We start from the raw sequence: 17,352 nt of genomic DNA, 5'->3' as shown, positions 1-17,352 counted from the left end.
AGATTTTTCAGGGTTTTTTATTATAAGCTTTTATGGTATGATCTGATGATTTTTTAACATCCCCAAGTTTCTGTTATGTCTCTCTTTTCATTTCATACAGAAAAACAAAAACAAAAACAAAAAACTCAAAATTGCAAAGACAATTTTTAACAATGAAAAAACTATGGGGGGAATCAAAGTTCCTGATCTCAAGCTATATTACAGAGCAACAATGATAATAAACAGCATGGTATTGGTATACCTATAGACATGTTGATCAGTTCAAAACAATTGAAGATCCTGAAATAAAACAACCACATATGGACAATTGATCTGCTGGTCTAACTTGCAGTCAGCATGTCGAAAAATGAAAATAGACTCATATTTATCCCCTTACACAAAGCTCAAGTCCAAGGAGTTCTAGGACCTCAACATAAAACCGGGTACATTGAATCTAATAGAAAATAAAGTGGAAAAGAGACTCATTGGCACAGGGGGAGATTTCCTAAACACAACTTTAGTGGGCCATGCTCTAAAATCAAGAATTAATAAATGGGACCTCAGGAAACTGGAAAGCTTCTGTAAGGCTAAGGATGCAGCCAATAGGAAAAATTAGCAATCTAACTTTGGGAAAAACACTTCACTAACCACACATCCAATAAAAGACTAATATTCAAAATATATAAGTAACTCAAAAAGCTAACCACCAATAACACAAACAACCCAATCAAAAAATGGGGTATAGAATTAAACAGAGAATTCACAATGGCAGAATCTTGAATGGTTGAGAAGAATTTAAAGAAATGTTCAAAGCCTTTAGTCACCAGGGAAATGCAAATCAAATTAATCCTCTCATTCCACCTTACACCACTCAAAATAGCTAAGATCAAAACCTCACGTAGCAGGATATGCTGGCGAGGATGTACAGAATGAGGAACACCCCTCTATTGCTGATAGGATTGCAAACAGATACAACCATTCTGGAAATCAATCTAGATGTTCCTCAGAAAATTGGAAATAGATCAACCTGAAGACCCAGCTATACCACTCTTGGGCATATACCAAAAGATGCCCCATCATGCCACAGGGGCACCTGTTCGACTATTTTAATAGAAGCCTTATTTTTGATAGCCAGAAGCTGGAAATAGCCCAGATGTTCCACAGCAAAAGAATGGATACAGAAAACGTGGCTCATTTCATTACACAATGAAATATTACTCAGTTATCAAGAATGAGGACATTGTGAGTTTTGAAGGCAAATGGATTGAACTAGAAAGTATCATCCTGAGTGAGATAACTGAGACCCAAAAGGGCATGCATGGTATATCATCACTAATAAGTATTTTAGACAAAAAAAATAAAGAAGACCTAGGATACAATCCACAGAACTCAAGGTTAACAAGCCAAAACTCACAAGTGAGGATATTTCAATCCCATTTTGGAAGGAGAAATAATCAATCACCGGAGGTAGGGATGGAGAAAAGGATCTGGGAGGGACAGGGGACTAGAAGGGAGGAGAAGAAACATGGTCAGGTATTGGGTGGTGGGAATAGGACTGAGGTCCTGAGGACCAGCAGAAATAATTGAAACAGGCAACAATGGGCAATATGAAATGGGCCAACCTTCTAGAGAGTACTAGAAACCTGGGTGGTCAGAGCACAAAGTGGGGACCTTCGATAAAACGTCCTACAGTGCAGAGAGGGAACTTGCAGAGCCCACCTCCAGTAGAAAGACAGGGCATCAAATGGAGTGAAGGGGTTGCCATCCCACAGTCAAAAACTCTGACCCAATATTGTTCCTGACTGAAAGAACAGCAGGGACAAAAATGGAGAAGAACCTGAGGAAAATGAGTTCAGTGACAGGCCCAAAGTGGAATCCAGTTCAAGGGGAGACCCCAAGGCCTGATACTATTACTGATACTATGATATTCTCACCAAAAGGGGCATATCATGACAGCTATCTGAAAGACACAAGAAGCAGCTGACCAAGTCAGATGGGCAGAAGCTGGTGACCTCTGTGGTTGAATTATAGAAAACTGGGAGAAGCTGCGTAGGAGGGTGACCATATAGGAAGATTAGCAGTCTCAACTAACCTGGATTACCAAGATCTCTCAGACACTGAGCCACCAACCAGGCATCCTGCACTAGCTGATATGAGGCTGCCAACACATATACAGCAGCAGAAGACTGCCATGTCTGACTTAATCAGAATAGGTGCACCTAACCCTCAAATGACTTGAGGCACCAGGGATATGGGAGGTATGGTGGGGTTGGGTTTGCATGGTAGGGACATTCTTTCGGAGACGGTGGAGCAGGGAGCTAGGGAAGAGGTATTTGATGTGGAACAGTCAGAGGGTGGACCAGGATGGGCATAAAGTCTGAACTCTAAAAAAAAGATTAAAGAATAAAATTTAAAATGGAAAAAATGGAAAATGGAAAAAACAAACAAAAGAAACATACAAATAAAAAAAAGAAACATACAAATACATAGATTACTTTTAGAGAAAAAGATACATTATTATTTTTCTTTGGATACTTCAGGTTTTAATTCCTTAAAGACAAGGTTATTTTGTATTCATCAACTAGAAATGAAAGCAGGAACATTTGTATGATGTTATATTATTATGCAAATCAGTCTTAGATTGGCATTATTTACTTTAATAAAATTGATAAAACTATTTTACTTTGTTGAGTATATATGTGCTCTTTAATGAGGATCTGTTCCTCGGACATATTTTTCTCATTTGAACAATAAAAAAGTTATCTTGCTCACCTTGTCTGACTTGAGTCTATTAATATTTTATTAGAACATCACCAAATTAACAGCAACTACTGTTAGCTCATCAGCACTAACTGATGCTGGCATATCTGGACCTCAGCAAGGCTCACATTGTTTATTGTGTCTTCCTTGATGTTTTTACTGTACTCTCTCACCCTTTTAAATTAGGTATTAAGCACTTTGTGGGGTTTAATTTAGACCACATCAATATCCTGTTTTCACCAGCTTTAACATTCATTTGGGTTTTTTTTGGTTTTTTTTGTTTTTTTGTTTTTTTTTTTTTTATTAACTTGAGTATTTCTTATATACATTTCGAGTGTTATTCCCTTTCCCGGTTTCCGGGCAAATATCCCCCTCCCCCTCCCCTTCCTTATGGGAGTTCCCCTCCCAACCCTCCCCCCATTACCGCCCTCCCCCCATAGACTAGTTCACTGGGGGTTCAGTCTTAGCAGGACCCAGGGCTTCCCCTTCCACTGGTGCTCTTACTAGGATATTCATTGCTACCTATGGGGTCAGAGTCCAGGGTCAGTCCATGTATAGTCTTTAGGTAGTGGCTTAGTCTCTGGAAGCTCTGGTTGCTTGGCATTTTAACATTCATTTGTATTTCTCTCTCATTCCTGTTGTGTTTCTTAATTAGTTTCTACTGCCATAAATATGTATTTCTTCACCATTTATTCATTTTAAAATATTTTTCTTCCATGAATTTTCACTATCCTTGTCTATGTAATAGAAATTAATCATAAAGAAGAAATGCTATTTGCCTTCTGATAGCTTCTATATGAAATCTGAATTTTGTGAGTGTCTTAGCAGTGAACACTAAGCACTCAGAACTTACCAATGATTTTGGTTCTACCTACATGTCCTCCTGAATGATCTGTTTGCTGTTCTCATTTTACCTGAACTCTTGTCTTTATATCTACATGGACTTCTCAAACCTTTCCTTCCTGGATCTCGATGATACTACTAGCTCTAGTTTTTAGGTGCTGATAGCATTTTTCTTTTTACTAAACTGGACTTTCTCTCCAAATTGGGACCCCAATCCTAGCTTGCTAGGATTGACAATGACCAATGCAGTTCTACAACTACTTGTATTCTGTGTCATTCTATATCGCTCTGTGGGGTCTTCTTTGGCATCTTCTGACTATGACGTCTGGGGAAGGGGGATTTCTCACTCAACTCTTTATTTCCTCATTACACTTGGCACCCCTGTCCAAACATCACAGACATGCTTATGTAACCATTTGTGCTACACCATTTCTATCAAGACATCCCTCTGATAGAAATAAATAACCTGTGCTGGTAATGAATTATGCAGCATTATGAATAATCACTTGTATAGTAGGAAATAACTATGCCTCAAAGCTCTGACAGAGACAAGTCAGCATGAAGGAGTGTGACTACATTTACTGTTGTTCACTTTACCTAATCATTAAAATGTGAGATGTGATAAATCATATAGAAGGATGTATTATTAGAGAGAATCTAATTTGTGGAAAAGAATCAAGAGTAGGTAGTATAGTGTGTAAACTCAGTGGCAACATGTCCTTCCAGTATCCTTCCAGTTCAATTTGGACCCAAACTTCCTCACACAAGTATGAATTTTCTTTTATCTAACCCTTCATACACACACACACACACACACACACACACACACACACACACACACACTATACACGCTGTTCTCCATCGAGGCAGATAAACTGTAATGTAGTACCTCCTATTTTTTACAGAGATTTGAAAAGGAGCCATATTTTCTTGCTTACTGTTAATAAAACTGTAATGCCTAACATAACTCACATTGAAAATGAGGAAAATATAGTATTTAAAATTTTAATGAGGCATCAGCTCTCTGCGCCCACACCCTGTGGGAAAGAGACCTCACCGCCTGGTCAGGTGGGCACTCCTAAGGCTGCAGAGCGGAAGAGACCACCAACACTGCCCACCCCTGCCCACATCCCTGGCCCAAGAAGAAACTGTATAAGGCCTCTGGGCTCCCGTGGGGGAGGGCCCAGGAGCAGCAGGACCCCTGCCTGAGACACCGCCAGAACCTGAAGGAAACAGACCGGATAAAGAGTTCTCTGCACCCAAATCCCGTGGAAGGGAGAGCTAAACCCTCAGAGAGGCAGACACGCCTGGGAAACCAGAAGAGACTGCACTCTGCATACACATCTCGGACGCCAGAGGAAAACACCAAAGGCCATCTGGAACCCTGGTGCACTGAAGCTCCCGGAAGGGGAGGCGCATATCTTCCTGGTTGCTGCCACTGCAGAGAGCCCATGGGCAGCACCCCACGAGCGAACTTGAGCCTCGGGACCACAGGTAAGACCAACCTTTCTGCTGCAAGAAAGCTGCCTGGTGAACTCAAGACACAGGCCCACAGGAACAGCTGAAGACCTGTAGAGAGGAAAAACTACACGCCCGAAAGCAGAACACTCTGTCCCCATAACTGACTGAAAGAGAGGAAAACAGGTGTACAGCACTCCTGACACACAGGCTTATAGGACAGTCTAGCCAATGTCAGAAATAGCAGAACAAAGTAACACTAGAGATAATCTGATGGCGAGAGGCAAGCACAGGAACCCAAACAACAGAAATCAAGACTACATGGCATCATCGGAGCCCAATTCTCCCACCAAAATAAACATGGAATATCCAAACACACCAGAAAAGCAAGATCTAGTTTCAAAATCATATTTGATCATGATGCTGGAGGACTTCAAGAAAGACATGAAGAACTCCCTTAGGGAAACACAGAAAAACATTAATAAACAAGTAGAAGCCTACAGAGAGGAATCGCAAAAATCCCTGAAAGAATCGCAAAAATCCCTGAAAGAATTCCAGGAAAACACAATCAAACAGTTGAAGGAACTAAAAATGGAAATAGAAGCAATCAAGAAAGAACACATGGAAACAACCCTGGATATAGAAAACCAAAAGAAAAGACAAGGAGCTGTAGATACAAGCCTCACCAACAGAATACAAGAGATGGAAGAGAGAATCTCAGGAGGAGAAGATTCCATAGAAATCAATAACTCAACTATCAAAGATAATGTAAAGCAGAAAAGGTACTGGTCCAAAACATACAGGAAATCCAGGACTCAATGAGAAGATCAAACCTAAGGATAATAGGTATAGAAGAGAGTGAAGCCTCCCAGCTCAAAGGACCAGTAAATATCTTCAACAAAATCATAGAAGAAAACTTCCCTAACCTAAAAAAAGAGATACCCATAGGCATACAAGAAGCCTACAGAACTCCAAATAGATTGGACCAGAAAAGAAACACCTCCCGTCACATAATAGTCAAAACACCAAAAGCACAAAATAAAGAAAGAATATTAAAAGCAGTAAGGGAAAAAGGTCAAGTAACATATAAAGGCAGACCTATCAGAATCACACCAGACTTCTCGCCAGAAACTATGAAGGCCAGAAGATCCTGGAGAGATGTCATACAGACCCTAAGAGAACACAAATGCCAGCCCAGGTTACTGTATCCTGCAAAACTCTCAATTAACATAGATGGAGAAAACAAGATATTCCATGACAAAACCAAATTTACACAATATCTTTCTACAAATCCAGCACTACAAAGGATAATAAATGGTAAAGCCCAATATAAGGAGGCAAGCTATACCCTAGAAGAAGCAAGAAAATAATCGTCTTGGCAACAAAACAAAGAGAATGAAAGCACAAAAACATAAACTCACATCCAAATATGAATATAATGGGAAGCAATAATCACTATTCCTTAATATCTCTCAACATCAATGGCCTCAACTCCCCAATAAAAAGACATAGATTAACAAACTGGATATGCAACGAGGACCCTGCATTCTGCTGCCTACAGGAAACACAACTCAGAGACGAAGACAGACATTACCTCAGAGTGAAAGGCTGTAAAAAAATTTTCCAAGCAAATGGTCAGAAGAAGCAAGCTGGAGTAGCCATTCTAATATCAAATAAAATCAATTTCCAACTAAAAGTCATCAAAAAAGATAAGGAAGGATACTTCATATTCATCAAAGGAAAAATCCACCAAGATGAACTCTCAATCCTAAATAACTATGCCCCAAATACAAGGGCACCTACATATGTAAAAGAAACCTTACTAAAGCTCAAAACACACATTGCACCTCACACAATAATAGTGGGATATTTCAACACCCCACTCTCATCAATGGACAGATCATGGAAACAGAAATTAAACAGTGATGTCGACAGACTAAGAGAAGTCATGAGCCAAATGGACTTAACGGATATTTATAGAACATTCTATCCTAAAGCAAAAGGATATACCTTCTTCTCAGCTCCTCATGGTACTTTCTCCAAAATTGACCATATAATTGGTCAAAAAACGGGCCTCAACAGGTACAGAAAGATAGAAATAATCCCATGCGTGCTATCGGACCACCACGGCCTAAAGCTGGACTTCAATAACAATAAGGGAAGAATGTCCACATATACGTGGAAATTGAACAATGCTCTACTCAATGATAACCTAGTCAAGGAAGAAATAAAGAAAGAAATTAAAGACTTTTTAGAACTTAATGAAAATGAAGGTACAACATACCCAAACTTATGGGACACAAAGCTGTGCTAAGAGGAAAACTCATAGCGCTGAGTGCCTGCAGAAAGAAACAGGAAAGAGCATATGTCAGCAGCTTGACAGCACACCTAAAAGCTCTAGAACAAAAAGAAACAAATACACCCAGGAGGAGTAGAAGGCAGGAAATAATCAAACTCAGAGCTGAAATCAACCAAGTAGAAACAAAAAGGACCAAAGAAAGAATCAACAGAACCAAAAGTTGGTTCTTTGAGAAAATCAACAAGATAGATAAACCCTTAGCCAGACTAACGAGAGGACACAGAAAGTGCGTCCAAATTAACAAAATCAGAAATGAAAAGGGAGACATAACAACTGATTCAGAGGAAATTCAAAAAATCATCAGATCTTACTATAAAAACCTATATTCAACAAAACTTGAAAATCTTCGGGAAATGGACAATTTCCTAGACAGATACCAGGTACCGAAGTTAAATCAGGAACAGATAAACCAGTTAAACAACCCCATAACTGCTAAGGAAATAGAAGCAGTCTTTAAAGGTCTCCCAACCAAAAAGCGCCCAGGTCCAGACGGGTTTAGTGCAGAATTCTATCAAACCTTCATAGAAGACCTCATACCAATATTATCCAAACTATTCCACAAAATTGAAACAGATTGATCACTACCGAATACCTTCTATGAAGCCACAATTACTCTTATACATAAACCACACAAAGACCCAACAAAGAAAGAGAACTTCAGACCAATTTCCCTTATGAATATCGACGCAAAAATACTCAACAAAATTCTGGCAAACCGAATCCAAGAGCACGTCAAAACAATCATCCACCATGACCAAGTAGGCTTCATCCCAGGCATGCAGGGATGGTTTAATATACAGAAAACCATCAACGTGATCCATTATATAAACAAACTGAAAGAACAAAACCACATGATCATTTCATTAGAGGCTGAGAAAGCATTTGACAAAATGCAACACCCCTTCATGATAAAAGTCCTGGAAAGAATAGGAATTCAAGGCCCATACCTGAACATAGTAAAAGCCATATACAGCAAACCAGTTGCTAACATTAAACTAAATGGAGAGAAACTTGAAGCAATCCCACTAAAATCAGGGACTAGACAAGGCTGCCCACTCTCTCCCTAGTTATTCAATATAGTTCTTGAAGTTCTAGCCAGAGCAATCAGACAACAAAAGGAGGTCAAGGGGATACAGATTGGAAAAGAAGAAGTCAAAATATCACTATTTGCAGATGATATGATAGTATATTTAAGTGATCCCAAAAGTTCCACCAGAGAACTACTAAAGCTGATAGACAACTTCAGCAAAGTGGCTGGGTATAAAATTAACTCAAATAAATCAGTTGCCTTCCTCTATACAAAAGAGAAACAAGCCGAGAAAGAAATTAGGGAAACGACACCCTTCATAATAGAACCAAATAATATAAAGTACCTCAGTGTGACTTTAACAAAGCAAGTAAAAGATCTGTATAATAGGAACTTCAAGACACTGAAGAAGGAAATTGAAGAAGACCTCAGAAGATGGAAAGATATCCCACGCTCATGGATTGGCAGGATTAACATAGTAAAAATGGCCATTTTACCAAAAGCGATCTACATATTCAATGCAATCCCCATCAAAATACCAATCCAATTCTTCAAAGAGTTAGACAGAACAATTTGCAAATTCATCTGGAATAACAAAAAACCCAGGATAGCTAAAGCTATCCTCAACAATAAAAGGACTTCAGGGGGAATCACTATCCCTGAACTCAAGCAGTATTACAGACCAATAGTGATAAAAACTGCATGGTATTGGTACAGAGACAGACAGATAGACCAATGGAATAGAACTGAAGACCCAGAAATGAACCCACACACCTATGGTCACTTGATTTTTGACAAAGGAGCCAAAACCATCCAATGGAAAAAAGATAGCATTTTCAGCAAATGGTGCTGGTTCAACTGGAGGGCAACATGTAGAAGAATGCAGATCGACCCATGCTTATCACCCTGTACAAAGCTTAAGTCCAAGTGGATCAAGGACCTCCACATCAAACCAGATACACTCAAACTAATAGAAGAAAAACTAGGGAAGCATCTGGAACACATGGGCACTGGAAAAAATTTCCTGAACAAAACACCAATGGTTTATGCTCTAAGATCAAGAATCGACAAATGGGATCTCATAAAACTTCAAAGCTTCTGTAAGGCAAAGGACACTGTGGTTAGGACAAAACGGCAACCAACAGATTGGGAAAAGATCTTTACCAGTATTACAACATATAGAGGCCTTATATCCAAAATATACAAAGAACTCAAGAAGTTAGACCGCAGGGAAACAAATAACCCTATTAAAAAATGGGGCTCAGAGCTAAATAAAGAATTCACAGCTGAGGAATGCTGAATGGCTGAGAAACACCTAAAGAAATGTTCAACATCTTTAGTCATAAGGGAAATGCAAATCATAACAACCCTGAGATTTCACCTCACACCAGTGAGAATGGCTAAGATCAAAAACTCAGGGGACAGCAGATGCTGGCGAGGATGTGGAGAAAGAGGAACACTCCTCCATTGTTGGTGGGATTGCAAACTGGTACAACCATTCTGGAAATCAGTCTGGAGGATCCTTAGAAAATTGGACATTGAACTGCCTGAGGATCCAGCTATACCTCTCTTGGGCATATACCCAAAAGATGCCCCAACATATAAGAAAGACACGTGCTCCACTATGTTCATTGCAGCCTTATTTATAATAGCCAGAAGCTGGAAAGAACCCAGATGCCCTTCAAAAGAGGAATGGATACAGACAATGTTGTACATCTACACAATGGAATATTACTCAGCTATCAAAAACAACGAGTTTATGAAATTCGTAGGCAAATGGTTGGAACTGGAAAACATCATCCCAAGTGAGCTAACCCCATCACAGAAAGACATACATGGTATGCACTCATTGATAAGTGGCTATTAGCCCAAATGCTTGAATTACCCTAGATGCCTAGAACAAATGAAACTCAAGACGGATGATCAAAACGTGAATGCTTCACTCCTTCTTTAAAAGGGGAACAAGAATACCCTTGGCAGGGAAGAGAGAGGCAAAGATTAAAACAGAGACTGAAGGAACACCCATTCAGAGCCTGCCCCATATGTGGCCCATACATATACAGCCACCCAATTAGACAAGATGGATGAAGCAAAGAAGTGCAGACCAACAGGAGCCGGATGTAGATCGCTCCTGAGAGACACAGCCAGAATACAGCAAATACAGAGGCGAATACCAGCAGCAAACCACTGAACTGAGAATAGAACCCCCGTTGAAGGAATCAGAGAAAGAACTGGAAGAGCTTGAAGGGGCTCGAGACCCCATATGTACAACAATGCCAAGCAACCAGAGCTTCCAGGGACTAAGCTACTAACTAAAGACTATACATGGACTGACCCTGGACTCTGACCTCATAGGTAGCAATGAATATCCTAGTAAGAGGACCAGTGGAAGGGGAAGCCCTGGGTCCTGCTAAGACTGAACACCCAGTGAACTAGACTGGTGGGGGAGGGCGGCAATGGGGGGAGGGTTGGGAGGGGAACACCCATAAAGAAGGGGAGGGGGGAGAGTGATGTTTGCCCGGATACCGGGAAAGGGAATATCACTCGAAATGTATATAAGAAATACTCAAGTTAATAATAAAAAAAAAGAAAAAAATAAATAAAATTAAGAAATAGAAAAAAATTTTAATGCAAGTGTTTGTTGGTGTACTTCAAACATCTTTCCTAGAATTTTTACTTATTTTACTCCTACAGAAACTTGAGTCTTCTTCTTCTTGTCGTACATTGTATGTGGGTATGTGTTCAAAGCTTTGATTCTCTAAGACTTTTTTAATCTACCATAACTTGAAAATATTTACTCATTTTTGAGAATTTTGTATATTTATACAATGCATTTTGATCATTTTTGTGCCTCCAAGCTGTGCCAGATGTACCTCTCTGTCAAGTCACCCTCTCATCCTCAGGTTTCCTTTGTTAACTCTTTGAGTCCATTTAGTATGTGTGGATGTAGAATGATCCCCTGGAGCACTGGAATTCTATCAAGGGCCACATACTTAAACTAAAATCGATGCTTCCTCTACTGAGGAAAATCAATTGACAATAGTTCTCAGCTAAAACTGGGGCTTGTTTAGCCAGCATTTCAATGGCAGCATCATTTTAAAATTCATGTTTTCATTTCTAGGAAAAAATATATATTGAAATAACTTTCCATAAATATCTCACAGTACCCAATGCATGTTCATAAGGGAAAATTAGTTTGAACTTAGCCACTCAATTTTTTTTACCAGTGTCTTCTATTCCTAGATTTATTGATAGGTAAGATTTTTCCTTCAGCAATTGAAGGCAGTGTTTTAGTCTTACTCAGTTTCTGATTCATGCTAAGTGGTGACCATTTTTTTTCAGCCCAGGATATTTGATCTTTTAATTTGTTCTTATAAAGCTCTTCTTTCACCTTTTCCTTTTAATTTACTTCTTGGGTTACTTATATCAACACCATAGTTTCCTGATATTATTTAGAAATATGATTGCTTTTGTTCTTTTTTTCAACATTATTTTCAAATTTTCTATTACTAATTTTATTACTGAAGAAGGTTTTAAATCTAGATCTTGCTTTTCTGGTGTGTTTGGATATTCAGTGTTGGCTTTGGTGGGAGAATTGGGCTCTGTTGATGCCATGTAGTCTTGGTTTCTGTTGCTTGGGTTCCTGCTCTTGACTCGTGTCATCACGTTGTCTCTGGTGTTACTTTATTCTGCTATTTCTGACAGAGTTAGACTGTCCTATAAGCCTATGTGTCAGGAGTGCTGTTTTCTTGTTTTCTTTCAGCCAGTTATGGGAAGCGCATGTTCTGCTTTTAGGTGTGTAGTTATTCCTGTCTACTGGTCTTCAAGTGTTCCTGCGGTCGTGTGTCCTGAGACCACCAGGCAGGTCACTTGGAGCAGAAAAGTTGGTCTTACCTCTGGTCTTGGGCCTGAAGTCGCTCCTCAGGGCCAGGTTTCAGCTCTCCATGAGGGCAGCAACCAGAAGTTCCTGCCCAGCCTTCTCTTGGTACCCTGTGCACAGTGGGCCCAGATAGTGCTAGGCGTTTTTCTTTGCAGTCAGAAATGTGGGCAGAGAGTCGTCTCCTCTGGCTTCCCAGGCGTGTCTGCCCCTCTGAAGGTCTAGTTCTCCCTCCCATGGGATTTGGGTTCAGGGAGCTGTTTGATCGGGTTCCCTTCACATCAGGGAGGAGTCTGGACTGCAGCATTCCTGCAGTTTGAGTGCCTTTTACTTCTTTTTACGTTATGTATTTATCTGTTTTATATGTGTGGAGGATTTGTCTGTATATATACATATGTCAATGCACCATATGCACTCCTGGTGTCCTGTGGAGCTCTGGGACTAGAGTCACTGAAAGTTGTGAGCTCAATTAGGATGCTACAATTTGAATCCAGATCCTCTAGGAAACCAGTGAGCTTTTTTACCTGCTGAGCCATGCTTGTAGTCATTTATTTTCATTTTTAGCAATTTTTGTATAGTTTGATATTTTAATGTATTTATGTCACATTTTCTTTCCCTTGCTACCTCTAAACCACCACATATACACTTCCTAACTTTTATAATGATAGTCTTTCTTTATCTTTCAATGAATGTTGTTATACACATTTCAGAATATCAGAAGATCTACCCATGAAGCTTGCCCAACATGATTTCTTGTGCATAATGTGAACAATGACAACAACATCATACATGACAAAGTGGACGATGAATATCTGAGAGGTATCAATACTGAAGAATGAACAAGAAACTAAGAAATGCTGAGATCAGCAGAATCTGTCTTCACTAGAAACAAGAACATCAATTGATTATCCAATACCAAATTATTAGCCTGGAAAACATACAGACAGGTAACAGATGAATTAAGTAGGTTGTATTTAGGAGTGTGTGTGTGTGTGTGTGTGTGTGTGTGTGTGTATTTAAATTGTCATTTATTTTTAATTAAACTTTGTGTGTGTGTGGTAGTTTATGTGCATGTAGTAACTACAATGAGAAGAGGGTTTTTATCCTTTGGATTTGGAATTACAGTTATTTATGCAGGCTCCAAAATGGGGTTGGGATTTTAACTAGGGTCATCTGAAATAACAGTGTATACTCTTAACTAATAAGCAATCTTTTTATCCCATCTTAAGGCTTTGAATTACTTTTTATATATGAACATGTGTGTGGTTTAGTGTGTGTGCCAAAAGCAGGTGTCAGATCTCCTGGAGTTGGAGTTATATGCCATTGTAAGTCTTTCATAGAGGTTCTGGGATTTGAAATCTACTCCTCTGAAAGAGTAACAAGGACTCTTATCCAATAAGCTATGCTTCCAGTCCTTTTATGGCTTTTTAGTGCCAACAACTGACAACTCCAAAATTACACTCTAAAAGGCTTTTGATTTTTTGTATAATATTCTAGTAAGGGATATTTTTACTTTTTATTTCTTTCTAGAAAACTAAGCCCGGCCCGCAGCAGCTCTCTGCCCCCAGACCCTGTGAGAGAGAGACCCAACCGCCTGGTCAGGTGGGCACTCCTGAGGCTGCAGAGCGGAAGAGACCACCAACACTGCTCACCCCTGCCCACATCCCTGGCCCAAGAGGAAACTGTATAAGGCCTCTGGGCTCCCGTGGGGGAGGGCCCAGGAGCGGCAGGACCCCTGTGCCTGAGACACCACCAGAACCAGAAGGAAACAGACCTGATAAACAGTTCTCTGCACCCAAATCCCGTGGGAGGGAGAGCTGAACCTTCAGAGAGGCAGACACGCCTGGGAAACCAGAAGAGACTGCTCTCTGCACACACATCTCGGACGCCAGAGGAAAAAGCCAAAGACCATCTGGAACCCTGGTGCACTGAAGCTCCCGGAAGGGGCGGCACAGGTCTTCCTGGTTGCTGCCGCTGCAGAGAGCCCGTGGGTAGCACCCCACGAGCGAACTTGAGCCTTGGGACCACAGGTAAGACCAACTTTTCTGCTGCAAGAAAGCTGCCTAGTGAACTCAAGACACAGGCCCACAGGAACAGCTGAAGACCTGTAGAGAGGAAAAACTACACGCCGGAAAGCAGAACACTCTGTCCCCATAACTGACTGAAAGAAAGGAAAACAGGTCTACAGCACTCCTGACACACAGGCTTATAGGACAGTCTAGCCACTGTCAGAAATAGCAGAACAAAGTAACACTAGAGATAATCTGATGGCGAGAGGCAAGCGCAGGAACCCAAGCAACAGAAACCAAGACTACATGGCACCATCGGAACCCAATTCTCCCATCAAAACAAATATGGAATATCCAAACACACCAGAAAAGCAAGATCTAGTCCAAAATCATTTTTGATCATGATGCTGGAGGACTTCAAGAAAGACGTGAAGAACTCCCTTAGAGAACAAGTAGAAGCCTACAGAGAGGAATCGCAAAAATTCCTGAAAGAATCGCAAAAATCCCTGAAAGAATTCCAGGAAAACATAAATAAACAAGTAGAAGCCCATAGAGAGGAGACACAAAAATCCCTGAAAGAATTCCAGGAAAACATAAATAAACAAGTAGAAGCCCATAGAGAGGAGACACAAAAATCCCTGAAAGAATTCCAGGAAAACACAATCAAACAGTTGAAGGAATTAAAAATGGAAATAGAAGCAATCAAGAAAGAACACATGGAAACAACCCTGGATATAGAAAACCAAAAGAAGAGACAAGGAGCTGTAGATACAAGCTTCACCAACAGAATACAAGAGATGGAAGAGAGAATCGCAGGAGCAGAAGATTCCATAGAAATCATTGACTCAACTGTCAAAGATAATGTAAAGCGGAAAAAGCTACTGGTCCAAAACATACAGGAAATCCAGGACTCAATGAGAAGATCAAACCTAAGGATAATAGGTATAGAAGAGAGTGAAGACCCCCAGCTCAAAGGACCAGTAAATATCTTCAAAAATCATAGAAGAAAACTTCCCTAACCTAAAAAAAGAGATACCCATAGACATACAAGAAGCCTACAGAACTCCAAATAGATTGGACCAGAAAAGAAACACCTCCCGTCACATAATTGTCAAAACACCAAACGCACAAAATAAAGAAAGAATATTAAAAGCAGTAAGGGAAAAAGGTCAAGTAACATATAAAGGGAGACCTATCAGAATCACACCAGACTTTTCGCCAGAGACTATGAAAGCCAGAAGATCCTGGAGAGATGTCATACAGACCCTAAGAGAACACAAATGCCAGCCCAGGTTACTGTATCCAGCAAAACTCTCAATTAACATTGATGGAGAAACCAAGATATTCCATGAGAAAACCAAATTTACACAATATCTTTCTACAAATCCAGCACTACAAAGGATAATAAATGGTAAAGCCCAACATAAGGAGGCAAGCTATACCCTAGAAGAAGCAAGAAAATAATCGTCTTGGCAACAAAACAAAGAGAATGAAAGCACACAAACATAACCTCACATCCAAATATGAATATAACGGGAAGCAATAATCACTATTCCTTAATATCTCTCAATATCAATGGCCTCAACTCCCCAATAAAAAGACATAGATTAACAAACTGGATACACAACGAGGACCCTGCATTCTGCTGCCTACAGGAAGCACACCTCAGAGACAAAGACAGACACTACCTCAGAGTGAAAGGCTGGAAAACAACTTTCCAAGCAAATGGTCAGAAGAAGCAAGCTGGAGTAGCCATTCTAATATCAAATAAAATCAATTTCCAACTAAAAGTCATCAAAAAAGATAAGGAAGGACACTTCATATGCATCAAAGGAAAAATCCACCAAGATGAACTCTCAATCCTAAATATCTATGCCCCAAATACAAGGGCACCTACATACGTAAAGAAACCTTACTAAAGCTCAAAGCACACATTGCACCTCACACAATAATAGTGGGAGATTTCAACACACCACTCTCATCAATGGACAGATCATGGAAACAGAAATTAAACAGTGATGTCGACAGACTAAGAGAAGTCATGAGCCAAATGGACTTAACGGATATTTATAGAACATTCTATCCTAAAGCAAAAGGATATACCTTCTTCTCAGCTCCTCATGGTACTTTCTCCAAAATTGACCATATAATTGTTCAAAAAACGGGCCTCAACAGGTACAGAAAGATAGAAATAATCCCATGTGTGCTATCGGACCACCACGGCCTAAAACTGGTCTTCAATAACAATAAGGGAAGAATGCCCACATATACGTGGAAATTGAACAATGCTCTACTCAATGATAACCTGGTCAAGGAAGAAATAAAGAAAGAAATTAAAAACTTTTTAGAATTTAATGAAAATGAAGATACAACATACCCAAACTTATGGGACACAATGAAAGCTGTGCTAAGAGGAAAACTCATAGCGCTGAGTGCCTGCAGAAAGAAACAGGAAAGAGCATATGTCAGCAGCTTGACAGCACACCTAAAAGCTCTAGAACAAAAAGAAACAAATACACCCAGGAGGAGTAGAAGGCAGGAAATAATCAAACTCAGAGCTGAAATCAACCAAGTAGAAACAAAAAGGAACATAGAAAGAATCAACAGAACCAAAATTTGGTTCTTGGAGAAAATCAACAAGATAGATAAACCCTTAGCCAGACTAACGAGAGGACACAGAGAGTGCGTCCAAATTAACAAAGTCAGAAATGAAAAGGGAGACATAACTACAGATTCAGAGGAAATTCAAAAAATCATCAGATCTTACTATAAAAACCTATATTCAACAAAACTTGAAAATCTTCAGGAAATGGACAATTTCTTAGACAGATACCAGGTATCTAAGTTAAATCAGGAACAGATAAACCAGTTAAACCACCCCATAACTCCTAAGGAAATAGAAGAGTCATTAAAGGTCTCACAACCAAAAAGCACCCAGGTCCAGACGGGTTTAGTGCAGAATTCTATCAAACCTTCATAGAAGACCTCATACCAATATTATCCAAACTATTCCACAAAATTGAAACAGATGGAGCACTAC

The 17,352-nt window shown here is 39.8% G+C and overlaps 1 protein-coding gene across 2 annotated transcripts in view; it reads left to right on the top strand.

The window, feature by feature from the left end:
• LOC134479989 (uncharacterized) overlaps window positions 1-16,810 on the top strand; it is a 164,902-nt gene extending 148,092 nt beyond the window's left edge. The window contains exons 4-5 of one of the 2 annotated variants that reach the window (XR_015627040.1): window positions 13,014-13,250; window positions 13,834-16,810. Coding sequence is in view for 1 of the 2 variants with exons in the window: in XM_087563992.1 (XP_087420118.1) it covers window positions 13,014-13,071 (58 nt within the window). In the remaining variant the exon portion in view is untranslated. The remainder of the gene's footprint in view (window positions 1-13,013; window positions 13,251-13,833) is intronic. The other variant, XM_087563992.1, reaches the window with a different exon arrangement.
• The last annotated feature ends 542 nt before the right edge of the window (window positions 16,811-17,352 follow it).

The sequence above is a fragment of the Rattus norvegicus genome, chromosome 8 (assembly GCF_021556685.1).
Source record: "Rattus norvegicus strain SHRSP/BbbUtx chromosome 8, alternate assembly SHRSP_T2T, whole genome shotgun sequence".
In the NCBI taxonomy this organism is placed as follows: Eukaryota; Metazoa; Chordata; class Mammalia; order Rodentia; family Muridae; genus Rattus; species Rattus norvegicus.
Note: the sequence above shows the minus strand (reverse complement) of the source record. Positions and strands in the feature narration are given on the sequence as shown.